General features: G+C 42.8%; 1 protein-coding gene across 2 annotated transcripts in view; it reads right to left on the bottom strand.

Annotated features, from left to right (window-relative positions):
- Positions 1-18,062, bottom strand: part of EXOC4 (exocyst complex component 4) — an 862,020-nt gene that overhangs the window by 771,246 nt on the left and 72,712 nt on the right. The window contains exon 5 of one of the 2 annotated variants that reach the window (XM_062198862.1): positions 11,072-11,178. In XM_062198862.1, the coding sequence (XP_062054846.1) occupies positions 11,072-11,178 (107 nt within the window). Of the gene's footprint in view, positions 1-11,071; positions 11,182-18,062 lie in introns of both variants that reach the window. The other variant, XM_062198781.1, reaches the window with a different exon arrangement.

Raw genomic sequence — 18,062 nt, forward strand, 5'->3', positions numbered from 1 at the left:
TCAAATAAATAAATAAATCTTTTTAAAAATATGTAAAAAAAAAAAAAAGATGAGCAATGTACTTATGGATCTAAACAATGAAGTGAGGGGTTATCTCAAGTTCACAAATCAGAAGACTCAAAATATAGAAATTCTTTTTTAATTGTATAAATTAAATGAGTTTTCGAACTCAAAGATTTTTAAGATTTTATTTACTTGAAAGGCAGACAGACTGAGAGATATCTTCCATCTGCTGATTCACTTCCCAAATGGCCGTAACTGCCTGGGGCTGGGCCAGGGTGAAAGTTAAGAGGCTGAAATTCCATCTGGGTGTCCCATATGGGTGGCAGAGGCCAAAGCACTTGGGCCATCTTGTGCTGCTTTCCCAGTCACATTACCAGAGAGCTGGCTTGGAAGCAGAGCAGCCAGGACTGGAACTATGCTCTGATATGGGATGCTGGCATCGTAGACGGCAGCTTAACCAACTACACCACATTAATAATGAGGTTTTTAATGGAACTTGACATCCTGATTCTAAAATGTATATGGAAGAGCAAATGGACAATAACAGCCTAGAAAATTTTGAAGCTGAGCAAGATGAGAACACATTCCTTGCCAGGTATCACAACAAACAATAAAGCTACAGATATTAAAAGAGTACAGCATCAGAGCGGGGAGAGATAATAGTCCATTGGAACAAAAGACTACAAAAATCCACATATTATGGAAGCATGAGAGAAGGGGCACTAAAAGTCAGTGGGGCCGTTTGTATTTTCTTTGCAACTTTTCCATCAATCGAAAACCAATCTAAGGGGTCAGTGCTGTGGCACAGCAGGTTAAGCCACCATCAGTAGTGCTAGTATCCCATATAGGTGCCCATTCAAGTTCTGGCTGTTCTACTCCAATCCAGCTCCCTGTTAATGGTGCCTGGGAAAGCAGCAAAAGATGGTTCAAATGCTTGGGCCCCTGCAACCAAGTGGGAGACCTAGAGGAAGTTCCTGGCTCCTGGCTTCAGTCACTTAGGGAATGAACAAAAGGATAAAAGATCTCTCTCTCTCCCCTCCTGGAACTATGACTTTCAAATAAATTAATCTTTTAAAAAAACTATTCTAAAAAAGTTTACTTAAATTTTTCAGAAGTCAGTGAGGAAAAGATGGATTATTAGTAACTACTAGAATAACTGCTTATGCGTAAGAAAACAAAACTCAGTTCCTGATTAAGCAAAAACTTAAATTCCGAACAGCCTAAGAGCCATGTTTTGAAATAAGCCTGTAAAGTATTCAGACAATGCAAACTGTTTTTTGAAAGTGAAGTAGAAAAAGATTTTTTAAATGAATACAAATTACAAATGAAAATACTGATAAAATAAAATCTAAAGCAGGTATTTGATGTAGTGGTTAGGAAACCTCCTAAAGTTGTATCAAAGCCAAGAAAGCAAAGAAAGCAAGACGATACAGAGCAGTTTCAATACAGTAATTACCTTTAGGGTAAAAGACAAGACAGGAATTGAGGCCAGATTCATATACTCAAAAGGAGTTTTAAGTATGTTGAATTTAAAAAAAAGGCATCTGAAGCAACTATGGAAAAATATCAAGAGGTATTAATCTAATGAGAAGTACATTAGTACTTAGGGTGCTAGAAATATTCACCTGCAAAATAAGAACAATGGAATAGTCATAGTCTATAATAAGTGCTTTAAATAATTAACCGCTGGCTCTGCTTCATCTTTATATTTAGAAATACCTGGCCTATTAATTCTATTCTTCTATTTTGCCTCCTTTGTGTAGATGTGTCAATAGTGCTTCTGATCAATCATAGAAGTCAACATACATATGTAAAAAGCACAAAGGCAAGGTGACCATTTTAGGAATACCCGACTTAAAATGCCAGGGGGAGTCCTTGACCGAAGGATATCAGTAATTCAAAAGGTGTCATATTGTTTCCAATCATCAGATCTTTATTACACTACACAGGTTAAGTTCATCACCTCTGATAACCACATATATAAGTCCTATCACACGTAGAGACAATACTTTAAATATTCCACCCAGACTTTGTTTTTAGATCTGTTTATCATCTTCCAATTTATTTGTCTGTTTGAAAGGGAGAGTGACAGAGAGGGAGCTCTTCCATCACCCTGATTAGCTTCTCAACTGGCCACAATAGCCAGGGCTGGACAAGGAGTCCACGTGGTCTCCCACGTGGGTGGCAGGGGCCCAGGAACTTGGGCCATCTTCCTCTACCTTGGCAGGTGTGTTAGCAGGGAACTGGATTGGAAGCAGAGCAGCCAGCACTTGCACTGGCCTCCAATATGGGACGCTGGCATCTCAGATGGCAGCTTCACTACTGTGCCATTCACCATCCACCTGCCACATCACAGGCCCCTCAAACTTGTTTGGCTTCGTTTTATTTGAGAGGTACAGAGAGACAGAGGCAGGCAAAGAGACCGAGAAATCTCCTGTGACTGATTGAAAGAACATGACTTCCCAAACTCATGGAGATGCTTCAGCTCTGAAGGCTTATGCCAGTGGTTGATGGATTAAGGGTGAAGACTTGATCTAATGGTGGCTGGAGGGGCCCTCATAAGAGTTCTTGCATGGAGGTTGGTTATTTGAGGGATGCTGCCTAACTTCTCTGCTTCCTAGCGCACCACGTGGTTAGTCCTATGTACGTGCTCAGCCATCGCGAACCTCTACCAGAGCAGAGCAGCAGGGTCGCCTGAGCCTGACCTCCAAAGCAGCAAACAGAAGTCCAAACAAACCTCTCCTTATCAAGAAGTTCTTCTCAGGTATTTTAGTAAAAGTAACAAAAAGCTGATTGACACATCTGCCATCCACTGATTCACTCCCCAAATGCAGCAAAAGCCAGGGTTGAACCAGGTTGAAGACAGGAGCCGGGAACACATCCCAGGTCTCTACTATGGGTGGCAGGGACCCAAGCATTTGTGCCATAACGTGTAGCCTCCCAGGGTGCACATTAACAGGAGGCTGGGTCAGAAGTGGAGCAGCTGAACTCGAACCCAGGCACTCCAATATGGGATGTGGGTGTCCCAATCAGTGTCTTAACCACTATGCCAACACCTTCCCTAGACCCAAATTCCTTGATACCAACAGTTATCTCAGAGCAAGACTTTGTCAAATAAATGCACTTCAAGAAAACAGAAGCAAAAGAAAAAAATCACTTAATCTGTGTTTTTGTTAGGTTTTATTGCTTAACGTATGCTGGTACCAAGGAGAAAAGGAGTCCAGTTTCATTGTAGTCATATTCGCAGCATTCCCAGCAGGAACGTGAATAAAATCAATAAAGAAGCCACAAATGAAATGCCTTTGTGCCCTGGGAGGAACTGCTAGTCAAAGCGTTCCAAAGGCAGTGTGCCAAATGAAAGGACACACTGGGCATCCAAAGGCTTAAATCAACATTCCACTACAATTACTGGCTTTTCTCCACACTGTGCCCATCCTTCTACCTAACTTATAGTTGAATTACTCCATCTAAAGTAGACATTAGTTTCCCTGTACATGACAAAATACTACGACCCCGGTGAGGATAATAAAAGAGAGGTTTGCAAAATACATCCCCTACAAATTCAAACTGATAATAGCACGAAGCCAGGCTCCAACAATTACCATCTTAGTTGAACCTGCCCATTCACTCAACCTCTCTGGACTCAGTTCTCCCATCTATAAAGTGCTTTTCAAAGTGAAATCTTATTTTCTAGGGAATAAGCAGTTTCTTAGATATTGACTAGCATAGGTTTCCCCCATACAAGCTTACTGTTCATATTTTTGCCTATTATTCCATTAGTTTTTTATTGATTTATAGAGGTTCTTTATATATTAAAAACACTTAACCAATGTCATATGACAATCTTTCTATTACATGGATTATTGTGTAAATTGCCTGCCCATGATTTGTCCAGTTCTTTATTATGCCACTTATTTGCTTCATTAATATGCAAAGAAGTTAAGTGGATGCAAATCATTTTTCTATTAATGGGTTAACTGCTTCTGCCAATCTGTGCTTTGGCTTTGCCTATTACACACGAATGTTTTATTTTTTCATCAGATGATGCACATATATACATAATTCTATACAACATTTATGAAACCTTAAACAGTTGCTCATCCACATGTATAACGGTCATAAATACAATCATCTCAACAGTAATGACAACAGTGCCTGTCCCACCTACTCCACAAGACTACTGCATCAGTTAAAAGATATCAGGCATTTTGCAACCTGTAACTTATGAGCTATGAGGGGAAAATCTCACAAAGTAGCCACTCAAGTCTGCCTCTAAATAAGACATCTGAAAAATGGCTCATTCACAGGCAATCAAAATTCTCATTTAATTAATAACAACCCGAAAGTTCTCAGGAATCACCTCCAACCTTAATTTATGGCACCCCAATGGGATATCCATTCCACCTAGGGATTCCCGACTGGAACTTACTCTATAAAAGTGTCAAATCTAATGGATTACACCCTCTGTCCTACTGTTCCACAAGATGAGAGGAGCGCTTTAAGAGCATATGTTAAATTCCCTGCTGCATAAGAGCCTATGGTAAATTCCCTGCTGAAACAGCTATTAGTTTCCAGTCGGACTTGCAGAGCACTTCACAAATAGGCTCTTAGGACTCACTGTTCATTATTAAGATTAAGACAAAATTTCTGCTCTTTATTATATTTCGCCAACCCCATACTTGTATATGTACTTAGGAACATTTTATGCCATGCTCTACATAATTTACATCTTCCTCACTTACACAATCCCCTTTAATAATGTGATCCAGATTAATTTAGTCCTAAAGGCGAGAACTACAAGGACGTAAAAAGACTTTACTGCATAATTGCAAGAAAGTCAAATTTTTTACACGTCAACTCCTAAAGATAACAAGTCAGAAAATAGGCATTGGGGAGTGCAGTAAGCAGAATAATGGTTCCCCAAAGTTACCCATGTCCTAATCCCCAGAATGTATGAGCATAACACCCTACATGGCAAGGACCCTGAGCCAGAGGGCCTATCCTGAATTATCTACGTGAATTATCTCATCCTAAGAGTTCTTAAAGGGTAATTGAAAATGAAACTCGATGAAGGGCGGGATGGGAGAGGGAGTGGGAGAGGGGAGGGAGGGAGGTTGAGGCGGGGGAAAGCCACAACAATACAAAAGTTGCACTTTGTAAATTCACATTTATTAAATTAAAAAAACAGAGTCCTTAAAGAAGCAGAACAGTGGGCTGGAGATGCAGTGTGAGAAGGATGTGACCCCATTTGCTGGATTCAAAGCTGGAGGAAGAGGCCCGTGAGCCCAACATGGTGGTAACCTCAGGCACCTGGAAAAAGCAACAAAACAGATTTTTCCTCTAGCGGAGGAGGGGAATACATCCAGCCTGTGTGCCATCTAAGGCCGGGGAGACCATGTGGCCTGGCCCTTCCACGGCCACTACAGGTGGCACTCAAAATTCAGCAAATCCACAGCGGGCTAGTTACTAAGCTGCTAATTCTGTATGGCCCATGAATGATGTTATAAATATCCAATAGGAAAAATACATTAACTGAGCCAATTCCAAGATGGTGGAATATGGAGCAGGCTTACTGCTCTAGTCTAGGGGAAGATGGTTGTCAAACAGTGGAGGGACTGCAACCTCAGGGAGAGTTAGGGAGAAAACTGCAGTGGAAAGATCATGCAAGTTAGAGGGATGCTGTGGACCTACAGGGAGGGTGTGGACGCACGGCATGAACACAGACACAATGCAGGGCCCTAGCAGCCAGCAACTCAGCACCAGCTACGGAGAGCAAGCAGAGACCAGATGCATCAGCCCAAGCAACTGGCAATACAGCCGTGGGGAGGGCACGGGATGGGGAGGGCTAGGAGCCCTGTGGGAGACAGTGTACCTACTGACCTAGAGAGGAAACAGGGGCATGGTTCTCTCTCTCCGACCACCTACCAATGGTGTTCTGTAACTAGCTGAGAGAGGCTGGGACCATTTGGAATTATGTAACAGCTACGCCAGCTTGTGTCCATGTGCCCAGCAACCAGCCAAGAGGAGATGCCCGAGTCTGGCTGGGAGGAGGGACAGGGGCTGGGTTCCCGTGACTGTGGGAACCTTGTGTGCTGGGACTGTGGAAACACTGTGGCTGCATGGGAGGATGCAGGGTGTGGCTGGGTCTCTGGGCAGTCATTGTGGATGGCTCTGCAAGCATAGAGCTCCCTGATTCCCTGGTGAGGGTCATTGCTGTGGGATCTGTGTTCACACCAAGGACTGCACGAATCCTTTGTGTGGTTCTTGTGGCATCACAGATGACATTTCTGTGATCTGGACCCACTGGGGCTAATACCCAAGCATGAGTTGCCTTGGAGTGAGACTAGGCCAACAGAGCTGATCAAACCCTCCCCTCTGATTTAAAAAAAAAAAAAAAATTTCCCATGCCCATCGCGGATGTTACTTTGGATACTCCCCTCACCCTAGAGCACTGAACAGAGCTCCCTAAGCACTAAGCACACCCAAAACACACTTCTGGGTATTCACTAAAATAGCAGACACTCCACTAAGCTACAGAGGCATAGTCCAAAGATAAAAACCAACGGGGGGGGGGGGGGGAGGACAACCAATAAGTATCTCCACAAATACCTAAAAATAAATGCAGAAATTCAAAAGCCAAGAAGAAGGAAGACAACATGACACCTTTAAAGGAATATAACAACATTCCAATACTAGAATGTGAAGATGAAGACTAAAGAAATGCCAGAAATGGAGTTCAAAAAATTGACTGTAGGATTACATATAAGTAATCAGAAGCAAATCCATGAATTAAAGATATCCATATATGACATGAATGATCATTTTTCCTATGAAAAAAGAAATCAAAATGAAATATTAGAAATGAAGAATCCAACAGAACAAATAAAAACTGTGGTGGAAAGCCTTAACAACAGACTCAGTGAAGCAGAACAAAGAATATCCAAGTTAGAAGACAATTCTCTGGAAATTTTACAGTCAGACCAAAAAAAAAAAAAGAAGAGAGTAACTCAAAGCTAATCTCTAGAAGTGAAATTGGCACTTTGAGATGCAATGACTTTGAACAGCTCTTATCTCAACTGTTGAGGAACAGTTGTTTTTCATACAATTTTTTAAACTCTGTACTTAGTATAAGGTTAATCTTACGTGTATAGTTAACTGAAAATAGATCTTAGTAAAAGTAAGAATAGGAATAGCAGAGGGAGGAGGAAGAAGGGTGGGAGTGCAGGTGAGAGGGAGGATAGGGTGGGAACAATCACTGTGTTCCTAAATTTGTATACAGGAAATGCATTCAGTTTGTGTACCTGAAATAAAAGGTTTCCAGGGGAAACAAACTCATGCTGAAGAAAGCTCGAACCTAAAAGATTTGGCAATCAACTACCGCTTTGGGAATTAAAGTAAAATATGTCAACTGAGGCCGGCGCCACGGCTCACTAGGCTAATCCTCCGCTTTGCGGCGCCGGCACACCGGGTTCTAGTCCCGGTCAGGGCACCGATCCTGTCCCGGTTGCCCCTCTTCCAGGCCAGCTCTCTGCTGTGGCCAGGGAGTGCAGTGGAGGATGGCCCAAGTGTTTGGGCTCTGCACCCCATGGGAGACCAGGATAAGCACCTGGCTCCTGCCATCGGATCAGCGCGGTGCGCCGGCCGCAGCGCGCTACCGCGGCGGCCATTGGAGGGTGAACCAACGGCAAAAGGAAGACCTTTCTCTCTGTCTCTCTCTCTCACTGTCCACTCTGCCTGTCAAAAAAAAAAAAAAATATGTCAACTGATTTTTCTACAATCCTACTGCATGGCAGCATAAATACATACATACATATATACATACCCAGATGACCCTCAGCACAGCAAAGGTTCCCTACCCCCTGCAAACCTCCAGAAAGCAACCTAGCCTTGCTAACACCTTGATTTTAGCCCAGTGAGATTCGTGTTCAACTTCTAACCTACAAAACTGTAAGATAATGAATTTATGTTGTATAAGCCACAAAGTTTATGTAAATAGAAAATTATGCACTGTAACAGAGCTATCTTATTTTCAGCAAAAACAAACTAGTGAGACTACTCTGGAATCTGACTCCTGAACCAACAACACAATTCTGCTCCTTGTCCGCTGTTGAAATTTAAACCGTTATTAATCTCCTTGTGCCTCAGTTTTCTCATCCTCAAAATGGGGCTACTAATAGCAGCAGCGCAGTAGCACTGCAAATCAAACACTCAGCAAAGAGAAGAGGCAACCGACAGAATGGGAGAAAATATTTGCAAACTGTGCAAGTGATAAAGGCTTAATTTCCAGAATCAATAAAGAGCTCAAGAAACTCAACAACAACAAAACAAACAACCCAGTTAAGAAATGGGCAAAGGATCTTAACAGAGATTTTTGAGAGGAAATTCAAATGGGCAATAGACACATGAAAAAATGCTCAGCCTCACTAGCCTTCAGGGAAATGCAAATCAAAACCACAGTGAGGTTTCACCTCACTCCTATTAGGATGGCTTTCCTATGGAAATAAACAAACAACAAATTCTGGCAAGGATGTGGGTACAAGTGTTCTCTAATCCACCATGGAACACAGTATGGAGATCCCTCAGAAATCCGAATACAGACCTACCATAAATTCCTGGGAATTTACCCAAAGGAAATGAAACCAGCATATGAAAGTGCTATCTGTACCTCCATGTTCATTGCAGCTCAATTTACAATAGCTAACATATGGAATCACCCAAATGTCCATCAACTGAAGACTGGATAATATATGCTATACAATACTATATAGCAGTTAAAAATGAAATCGTGTCATTTGCAACTAAATGAATCCAACTAGAAACCATCACTCTTAGTGAAATAAGCCAGTCCCAAAAAGACAAATACCGTTATGTACTCTCTGATCTGTGGTAACTAATAGAGCACCTGAAAGGTAACCTTAGGAGGAAAATGACATTTTGTGATGCGATGATTTTGAACAGCCTTTGTCTTGACTGTCAAAGAACAACACTTTATTGTTTTTTTCCTTTCTCCTTCATACTTCTTATTGAACTCTCTGCTTAGTGTAGGGTTAATTTTATGAGTCTAAAGTTAACTGAAAACAGATCTGTGTAAAAACTAAGAATGAGAATGGAGAGGGAGAAGGAAGAAGGATAGGAGTATGGGTGAGAGGGAGGAGGGAAGAATCACTGTGTCCCCAAATTTGTATACAGGAAATGCATGAAGTTTGTATTTCTTAAATAAAATTAAAATAAAAATCTTTCAGTTAATTATACAAAATGTACTGACTGAATTCAAAGTATTTTTCTACCTTCTTAACTTTTTTATTATTTCAAAAGCCATAGACCTAAAAGAACTACAAGATCAAAACATTGTTGAAAAGACAACTGTTGTAGACATTACTACTTCTTCCTAAGACACAGAGGACCTTGGCTCTCACACCAAGGCCCCCGCAAGGTATCCCCAAGGCGCCCCGTCTGCTTCTCCCCAGCGCAGAGCTGTAAAGGCAAACTCCCTGCAGAGCCTAGAAGTCCTGGGAGCCAGCTGGGCTGAACCCTCTGAAGGGGCCAATCCGCACCTCCTCAGAAGGGTCCTCTAATCCCTGCACCTGACCTGAAAGCAGACCCTATGCCTCCAACCTGAAAACACAGTGCTAAGTGGCTCCTTTGTCCTGTTCAACAGGATACTAGATAGCCTTGAAGAAGAAAAAACTACTGTGAATATTCCCTCCCAGTACATTATTCATGTGTGCAGCTTTTACACACATTTGTCCACATGCGTGTGTCCACACACATGCAGGCATATTTGGGAGTGGAGAGACAGAGGGACTCAGGACTCAGAACCAGAGTCACACCCTCAAGAGCTCTCAAGGAGCCCAAGGATTAGCCATAGCAATTAAATCACTGCTTGAAACGCCAGCATCCCAAGTTCAAGTCTCCACTCTGCTTCCTCTCCAGCATCCTGATGCTGCACATCCCAGGAAGCAGCAGGTGATGGCTCAAGTAGTTGGGACCCTGCCACCCTCACAGAACACCTGGAGGGAGCTCCCGGCTCCTAGCTTTGCCGGATACAGCCTGGGGAGTGCACCAGAAAATGGAAAAGCAATCCATCACTCTCTCTCCCTCCCCCTTCCTCTGTCTTACAAATAATACATAAATATATATATACATATATACATACATACATACACATATATATATAAACAAACTTTAAAAAAAACTTGCAGGGACTAGCTATGGAATGCAATGCAAAAAAAAAAAAAAAAAAAAAAACTCTCTAAGAGCTAACAGGAGCACCGGAGGTTACAGCAAAAAAGAAAGCATGTGTTCCAAAAAAAGTAAATACATGCACAGCTGGATTCAGCAGGCAGGCCAGGTTCAACCCTTACAATGCAGTAGGCGATGGCCCAAGTCCTTGGGGCCCTGCACCTGTGTGGGAGATAGAGAAGCAGCTCCTGACTCCTGGCTTCAAATCGGCCCAGCTCTAGCCACTGCTGCCATTTGGAGAGTGAACCAGCAGATGGAAAACCTCTCTCTCTCTCTCTCCCTCCTCGACTATAACTTTACCTCTCAAAATCTTTACCAAAAAATAGTAATAATTATAATAATAATGCAATAGGCCAAATTTGTCATTTGAAAAGAACTTTTTTTTTTTTTTTTTTTAAACTTGAGAAACAGGCAAACAGAAAAAGAGAAAAATCTCTTCTCGGCAGGTTCCCTCCTCAAATGCCCTCAGCACCAAGGAGCCAAAGTCTCCACCCAAGTCTCTACGTTGGAGGCAGGGAACCAACCACTTGAGCCATCACCTGCTACCTCCTAGGGCAAGCACCAGCAGGAAACTGGGGCCAGCAGCCACAGCTGGGAAGCGAACCCAGGCGCTCCAGTGTGGGATGCCGACCCCTTAACTAAAATCTGCTCTCCAGCCTATCATTGTACACCTTATTTTCTCTCAGGGCCACAAAGGGCTCAACACAGGCTCCCAGGCAGCTCAGGCCATCCTCTCCCAACCCTCTCCCCCGCAGACTCCCAGAGGTCTCTGCCTCGGATGGGCAGCATATCCGCACGTTTAGAGGCCACAGAATTAAAAACCTACCGCTTGAGCTTCCGGCGGTGGAATACTGCGCGGCGTCCAGGAACTTGCGCGGCGTCGGGAGGTTGGTCACATCGATGAGAGGTACAGGAGATGCGTCTTTCACAAGGCTGCTGAAGAAGAAAAGCAGCAGCAGTGATCACTGTCTCCAAACCGACCGAGGCCCCGGCAGCCTGCGCCCTCCCCACGGGCTTCTCTGTCCTGAGCCCTCTTCGTACCGTGCCTCCCAACTCTCCCGAGTCAACTTCCAAGAAAGTGGTGGCAGCCACAAGCCCTCATATTCTAACGGTTCCACGAACTCCAACTCCGTGCTATGCTCCGTAAAGTGACTGTGAGTGTATCCGGGATCCTGGGGGGCCACCATGGCATTATACTATGCCAAGCGCCGACACGACCTCCTTTGTAACTCGCTAGATCCACTCGTCAGTAACAGAAGTTCAGGTGAAGCCACGGCAGGATACCTAAACGAACCCTTGTGAGCAGTGAAGCCTGGCTCCAACTCGTGCTTTTCCAGTCACAGTCTTTGTTACATTCTAGGAGGTCCCCACGTTTAGTTTTCTTTAACAGAGCCAATTTCAACAAGTTGAGAATCACCCCAAGAAAAGCTGATTCAAGGAATCAAAACAGGCTAACCGAGTATTTCATCAGCCATTTCACCTTTTGCAAAAAAAGGACTATCCCTCATTTAAATGTTCAACTTTAAAGTCTCCAAAATTAGCAAATTTTCAGTGACACAAAGATTATAAAGAAACAACACATTTTCAAGGAAGCTTCTTAGCTGATAAGCACCATCTAAGCCCAAGAACCCTAAGTCATACCGAGGGCAATCAAGCCTGTGCCCCACCCTCACGAAACCCAATCATGTAGCCACACATCTCTGCAACGCAAGAGCTTTCCACCCCGAGAGGGCGAAAGTCAGAGACACAGTTCTCACTTCTTCCCAGGCCATCAGTGGCAGTGGCTACTTAAGAGAGTCACTGTCACAGTCAGATGTCAAGGGAGAGCCAGCACAGGGGAGCACAGGCGAGAATCCCCCTGCAGGAAGGACTTTTCCAACTGGGATGGAAGGATGCCACAGTTGTGATTGAACCTGCCATCCCACAGTGATACAGCTCCACTGCCTCTCCACATCAGTGGGTTTTTCAAATTTATTGGATCAGCACAGCAAGAGATAGACAGATGGACAGAGATCTGGTTCATGCCTCCAATGTCTGCAACAACCAGCGCTGGCCCAGGCCAAAGCCAGGAGCATGGAACTCAACCCAAGTCTCCCCCATGGGTGGCAGGGACCCAAGTACTCGAACTGGCCGCCGAGATGCATTAGCAGGAAGCTGGATTAGAAGCAGGGAACCAGGACTCTATCCAGCACTCCAATGTGGGATGCAGATGCCTGCCCTATCACCGTGTACTTTAAGACTAATAAACAATAAGCATGTTCAGAAAATGTTGAATATCCAATTTTGTTAAGGAGCAAAATTGAAAGGTATTACCCCTATTGAGTGCTAATAATGTGTGTGTCACTATCCCAGGCCTTAAGGATAACTAGGAGCGTCATCGACTCCTCCATCATCACCTGTTGCAGGAAAGGGGGAATGGTTACGCAAACACTCTGGAGCATCTGTTACATGCTTGGCAGGGAGCTCAGCGCCAAGGAAGCAAGCATGACTAAGACGTGAGCTAAGCCAACGTGAGCTCACTTCCAATACTCACGACCACTTGCAGACTAACGTGAAACTCTGGCAGAGTGTAAGACATCAAAGGGACAGAAATAGCAATTAGCAGGAATTACACCAGCATAGTTCATTTCAACAACCCTTTTCTACCAATATAAAGCTATAGCTTCCTAAACGCTTCAACTATCCTAAGAACATCTAAGTCTTCAGATCCGGTGATCGGCTACCATAGTCGACTTATTTATAAAAATCAGTTATATATTTATCCATTCTGTTGTCCTTTCTGACCACTTTTACCTTCTCATTTCTTTCCCTTCCAGCTACCTCATCCCATTTTACCTGCACTGTATTCACAAGGGGAACCAGCTCTCCACTCCTCCCCCACCCAGGAAACACGTGCCCTAGGAGACCGGAGACCCATGTTCAGGGTGTTACTACTGAGTAACTAAGAAAAAGCCGATTATATACTCAAAAGGCAATTGTATACTACTACTACGTTTTATACATGTTGAAATAACAAAGCAGAGGCATGATGTCTAAAGCATGGATAAAGGTATCAGCAGGAAAATGCAGGTGTGTGAGGGGCTGGAATACTGCCTGCCAAGCCTAAGAATGCACACCCAGTACACGCTGATATGCACACCAATACGTATATACAGCTCTATAATGGTAGACTATAAACTTCTGTACAGATTTACACATGATTCACTTTTAGATTAAAACCTACAACCATTTTCCCAGTTTTAACCTTAAAATATATTTCAGTTAAATGTAGGGCGATAAATGGCTTGCCATTTCAACTTTGAAAAACAGAACCTGCTGACTTTATAATAAGAGCCAGAGGGCCTTCCACTCCATCAATAAACTTTTAGAAAGTCAATTTACTGCAAATCTATTTTCATAGACTCATCTCTCTCTCTAAAATTTTCCCTGAGGCTTCAATTTTTTCCTTTGTGAGCACTAACCCAAAGGCAAGTAACTCTGGAAATGACTTTTGGTTTTTTTCTTGTTCTTTTATGGAAGGACTTGCTCTCAAAGGCTCAGGAGAAAGGGGGCACACCCCCTCATTTAGTGACTACAGACAGCTGGGATGCTTAGCAAAAAAAGGCAGGTACTATCACAGAACACTGCATTTAAACAGTAGGGCCTTCAGTTTCCATTTCTCAACGTACATCAGAGATAGAGTTGAGACGATATTAATCCTTCAAAGAGTTTCCAATCTCTCAAGGAATGTATTCTTCACAACAAAAAATAAAATCAAAGTTAGACTGTTCTTTTGAAGTTAGTAAGTAATATGAATTCTCTGAATGGCTTTATTTCTAAAGAAATATGGATATTTATCTTTTTACAGACCTATGACGGCAAGTTCTTAAGCAATAGCTGATATACATTATATCCCTCCTAGAATAAGACAGGCCCCCTAAAATGACCAACTGTATTTCGAATGTATTTTTCCTGTTTAATAGCAACATGATCGAGGGCAGGGAGACCATAAAGCAAATAAAGCTACAGCAAAAAGAATCAACCACCAGTGGCACCAAAGCCACAAGAATTTTCCGGCCATTAACCAACCATCCAACTAGTAAGGATCTGTTTCTAAATGTGCTTGATTTCAAGCCAGGAACACAGGTCTGTTTGTCTTTTTAAGAAGGGTTAGAAGTGCTGACAGTTATTAAACATTTGATTTTTAATCAGAAAATATTTCGCTTCTTTGCTTAGTAATAATTGGGCCCAGCTATGACCAAAATTTACAGCTGTGGGCCATTTGGCTGATTTAACTGTCAACCTGAAAACTGAGAAGAGTGAGCTGAACTTCAGGTTGTAAATCAAGCAGCTGATCCATTGCCCTCTACAACTAGAACAACTGGCACTGGACCTGTCAAAGAGCAAATGCACATAAAAGTTTGTTAAATCAAACCGAACCGAGAAATATCTGTCAGAGATAATACGCCCTTAGTAAGAAAATTTAACTGAATAATGGAGCAGGAAGGGCTGGCATAGTAATTCTCTACACTTCTAAGATCTGGCTGAACATACAGAAAGAATAATAAATGACTTAGAGGACATGAAAGTCAGAAAGAGCATGGTTTCAAATGGCAGTCCAAGGGTGAAGACAGAGTAATAGAAAATAAGGTGATGCTAAAAATGAAAAATCTAAGCACGGAGGGGGAACAGTAACAGAGGACAGACAGGTCCAGAACACTCTCCACACACCAAGACGACAGACACCCCAAATTCATGGGCTTCAAATTTTCTCCTCCACAAGGAAGCAAGGGCAAATCGAGTATTAACCTAGGATGCATGCAGTATATTTTTAATATCTTTCATGATTATCTGATTATAAAGATTTATGTTCTTTTTTGGAAATATCAAGAAAATAAAAATCTATTTTCATCATTTTGGTATAATGCCTTCTAAAATGTTTTACAGAAAGGAGTCTGTAGATCTGCCCATATACACCCCAAAAAGATACTCTTTTTTCATTATTTTTTGGATTATCCTGTATACAATTTTGTGTATACAGAATCCTACTTTTCCCCTTCAACGTACTTCCCATTTCATTAGACAAATCTTCAAAGCAGCATCAGTAAATGCATGCGCACCACGAGTAAGAGCAGTCCTGCTGTCCTCTCCCTACCCCATTTCCCATGGGGAGCTCCCTCCCTCTGTGTTCTGGCACTGTCCTTTCGGGAAGGAAGTTTTTACACACATACAAATATGCATATCTTTATATCAAGAATATATATTCAAACAGCAACCCTTTAGTTCTTACACTAATACATTTAAACTAAATATATTGCTTTTAAATTTGCTTTCTGGACCCAACAAAACATCTTAGAGATCTTTCCACATCAGCACAGAAGGGACTTTCTCACTGCTTTTAAGGTCTAGAATTAGATGGCATGAATATACCATTCTTTGTTTAACCATACACTTGCTGTTGAGCATCTGAGTATTTTTGTTATTTAACACCAACGTTGCAATGAATATCCTGTAACAAATATAGTTATAAACTAGTACTAGTTTTGTAGGATGTGGACCTAGAAATGGAATCCCTTGGTCAAAGAATAGGCTACTTTTTATCATCCAAAAATACACACCAGTTATTCCCTCACCAAGAGAAAGTTCATTTCCCCCATCTTTATAAGTGTAACATGCTATCAATGCCCTTAATTTGGATAATCTTGGGATCAAAAATTTTTATTTCAATTTTGCATTTCACTGACCACTCATGATATTGGATGATCTTACATGTGTTTATCAGCCATTTGCACTTTTTAAAACTACAATTTTCCTACCTATGGCCTTTTACTATTAATCTGAAGAAGATTTTCATACTTCAGATAGTGAAGCTTTGTATTTTCTCCGCCTATGTTTTATCTCTTTGTCCCCATTTTACTGAAGGTAAGCTTCCAATTTTTAAACAGCTAACTCCTTTGGTATTTTCATCTTCTGATACACTTGGGAAAGCCCCTTGGTTATGGGTTGAGAAACTACATCTAAGGCTGGACTTGTGTACAACGGGCAGGAATCTCGACTTCCTTCCAACCTACAGCCAACTGTCTGGACACTGTTTACTAAACAGCCTTCACGCCCAACACCTGAGCTAGAGCTCAAAGCTGCGACGCCAGCACACACTGGAGTATGGTTCTGAACTCTGTTCTCTCTCTGGCTCTTGCAGGCATTTAGCAAGCAAACTCGCAGACCAGCAGATGCACCATCTTTCTCTCCTCCCCCCCCACCTCGGACACAAACTTCACTTTTCAAATAAATAAATCCTCTAAGGAAAAAAGAGCTTTAAAATACGCTTTTAAAAATGTTTGTCTATTTTTGTTTGAAAGGCAGAGAGACAGACTCAGAGAGACAGAGAGAGAGCTTCCATTGTTGGTTTATCTCCCAAATGCCTGCAAGAGTTCTGGCTGGGCCAGTGAGGCCAAGAGCCTACAACTCCATCCAGGCAGGGGCCAGAGTACTTCAGGTACCACCTGCTACTTCCCACGGTACACATTAGCAGGAAACTGGAATCTGAGACAGCGCTGGGACCCAAACCCAGGCACGCTGGTGTGGGACATGTGCATCCCAAGCAGCATCTTAACCACTATGCCAAATGCCCACCCCTTATCATTTGAGAAAGTCTCCCTCAGAAACCCCCTTCTCAATTCTTAAAAATGATTTTTACATTTATTCTTCCAGGTGAACTTTCGATTTCATTTGACAGTTATGAAAACCTCAACTAGGATTTTACTGGAACTAATATCCTTGCTATCCTTGCAAACTAAAAACAATCTCACCATGTGTTTGCCTCATTTCCTCCGAAAACAATTTTCACTATTTTTTTTTCCATGTAGGTGTATTTTTGTATGTCAGTTCTACTGATTGTCTATTTTCTACTTCAGAGTTATCTGTTCTTTGTATGTATATGCCTTCATGTGATCTCCTGTGTTTTCTCCTGCGGTAGAAATGTACTGCTTTGGCCGGTGCCGTGGCTCAACAGGCTAATCCTTCACCTTGTGGCACCGGCACACCGGGTTCTAGTCCCGGTCGGGGCGCCAGATTCTATCCTGGTTGCCCCTCTTCCAGGCCAGCTCTCTGCTATGGCCTGGGAAGGCAGGGGAGGATGGCCCAAGTGCTTGGGCCCTGCACCCCATGGGAGACCAGGAGAAGCACCTGGCTCCTGGCTTCGGATCAGCGTGATGCGCCGGTCACAGCGGCCATTGGAGGGTGAACCAACGGCAAAGGAAGACCTTTCTCTCTGTCTGTCTCTCTCTCTCTCTCTCTCTCACTGTCCACTCTGCCTGTCAAAAAAAAAAAAAAAAAGAAAAAAGAAAAAAAAAGAAATGTACTGCTGGGCATTTGGTTTGGGTACCAACCATGGGAAAAATCTCTGTATTTGAGAAGAATCCCATTGTCTCAAGGCAAGAGTAAGGCTCCGTTTCCTAGCATGGAAGCTGAAGGAGGACAGGTATGACCAGGCTCAACAAACCAGAAGCTCCCCCTTGGACTCGGCATCCCGAGGATACGGGCAAGAAGCAGGGACACTTAGAAAGTATTTGCAGGAGAGTTTAAAATCCAGCCACTACAGGCATGGTGCCAGGAAGAGGGAGGAACCCAACCAGACCCTTCCTGGGGCTTGTCGGAGCCCTGTGTGCTCAGCTGCTTAATCTCTCTTGCTTCCTACTGGGTTTCACACCCTGATTATACAGGCTTCCCAGAGATTCTGGAAACTACTGGATAACAAACCTTTACCATAAATTCTTTCCTGTTTTAGTTACTAGATCCAATTTGTACAATTTGCAATCAAGAACTCTGGCTAATACGGC

Source organism: Lepus europaeus, chromosome 1 (genome assembly GCF_033115175.1).
Source record: "Lepus europaeus isolate LE1 chromosome 1, mLepTim1.pri, whole genome shotgun sequence".
Lineage (NCBI taxonomy): Eukaryota > Metazoa > Chordata > Mammalia > Lagomorpha > Leporidae > Lepus > Lepus europaeus.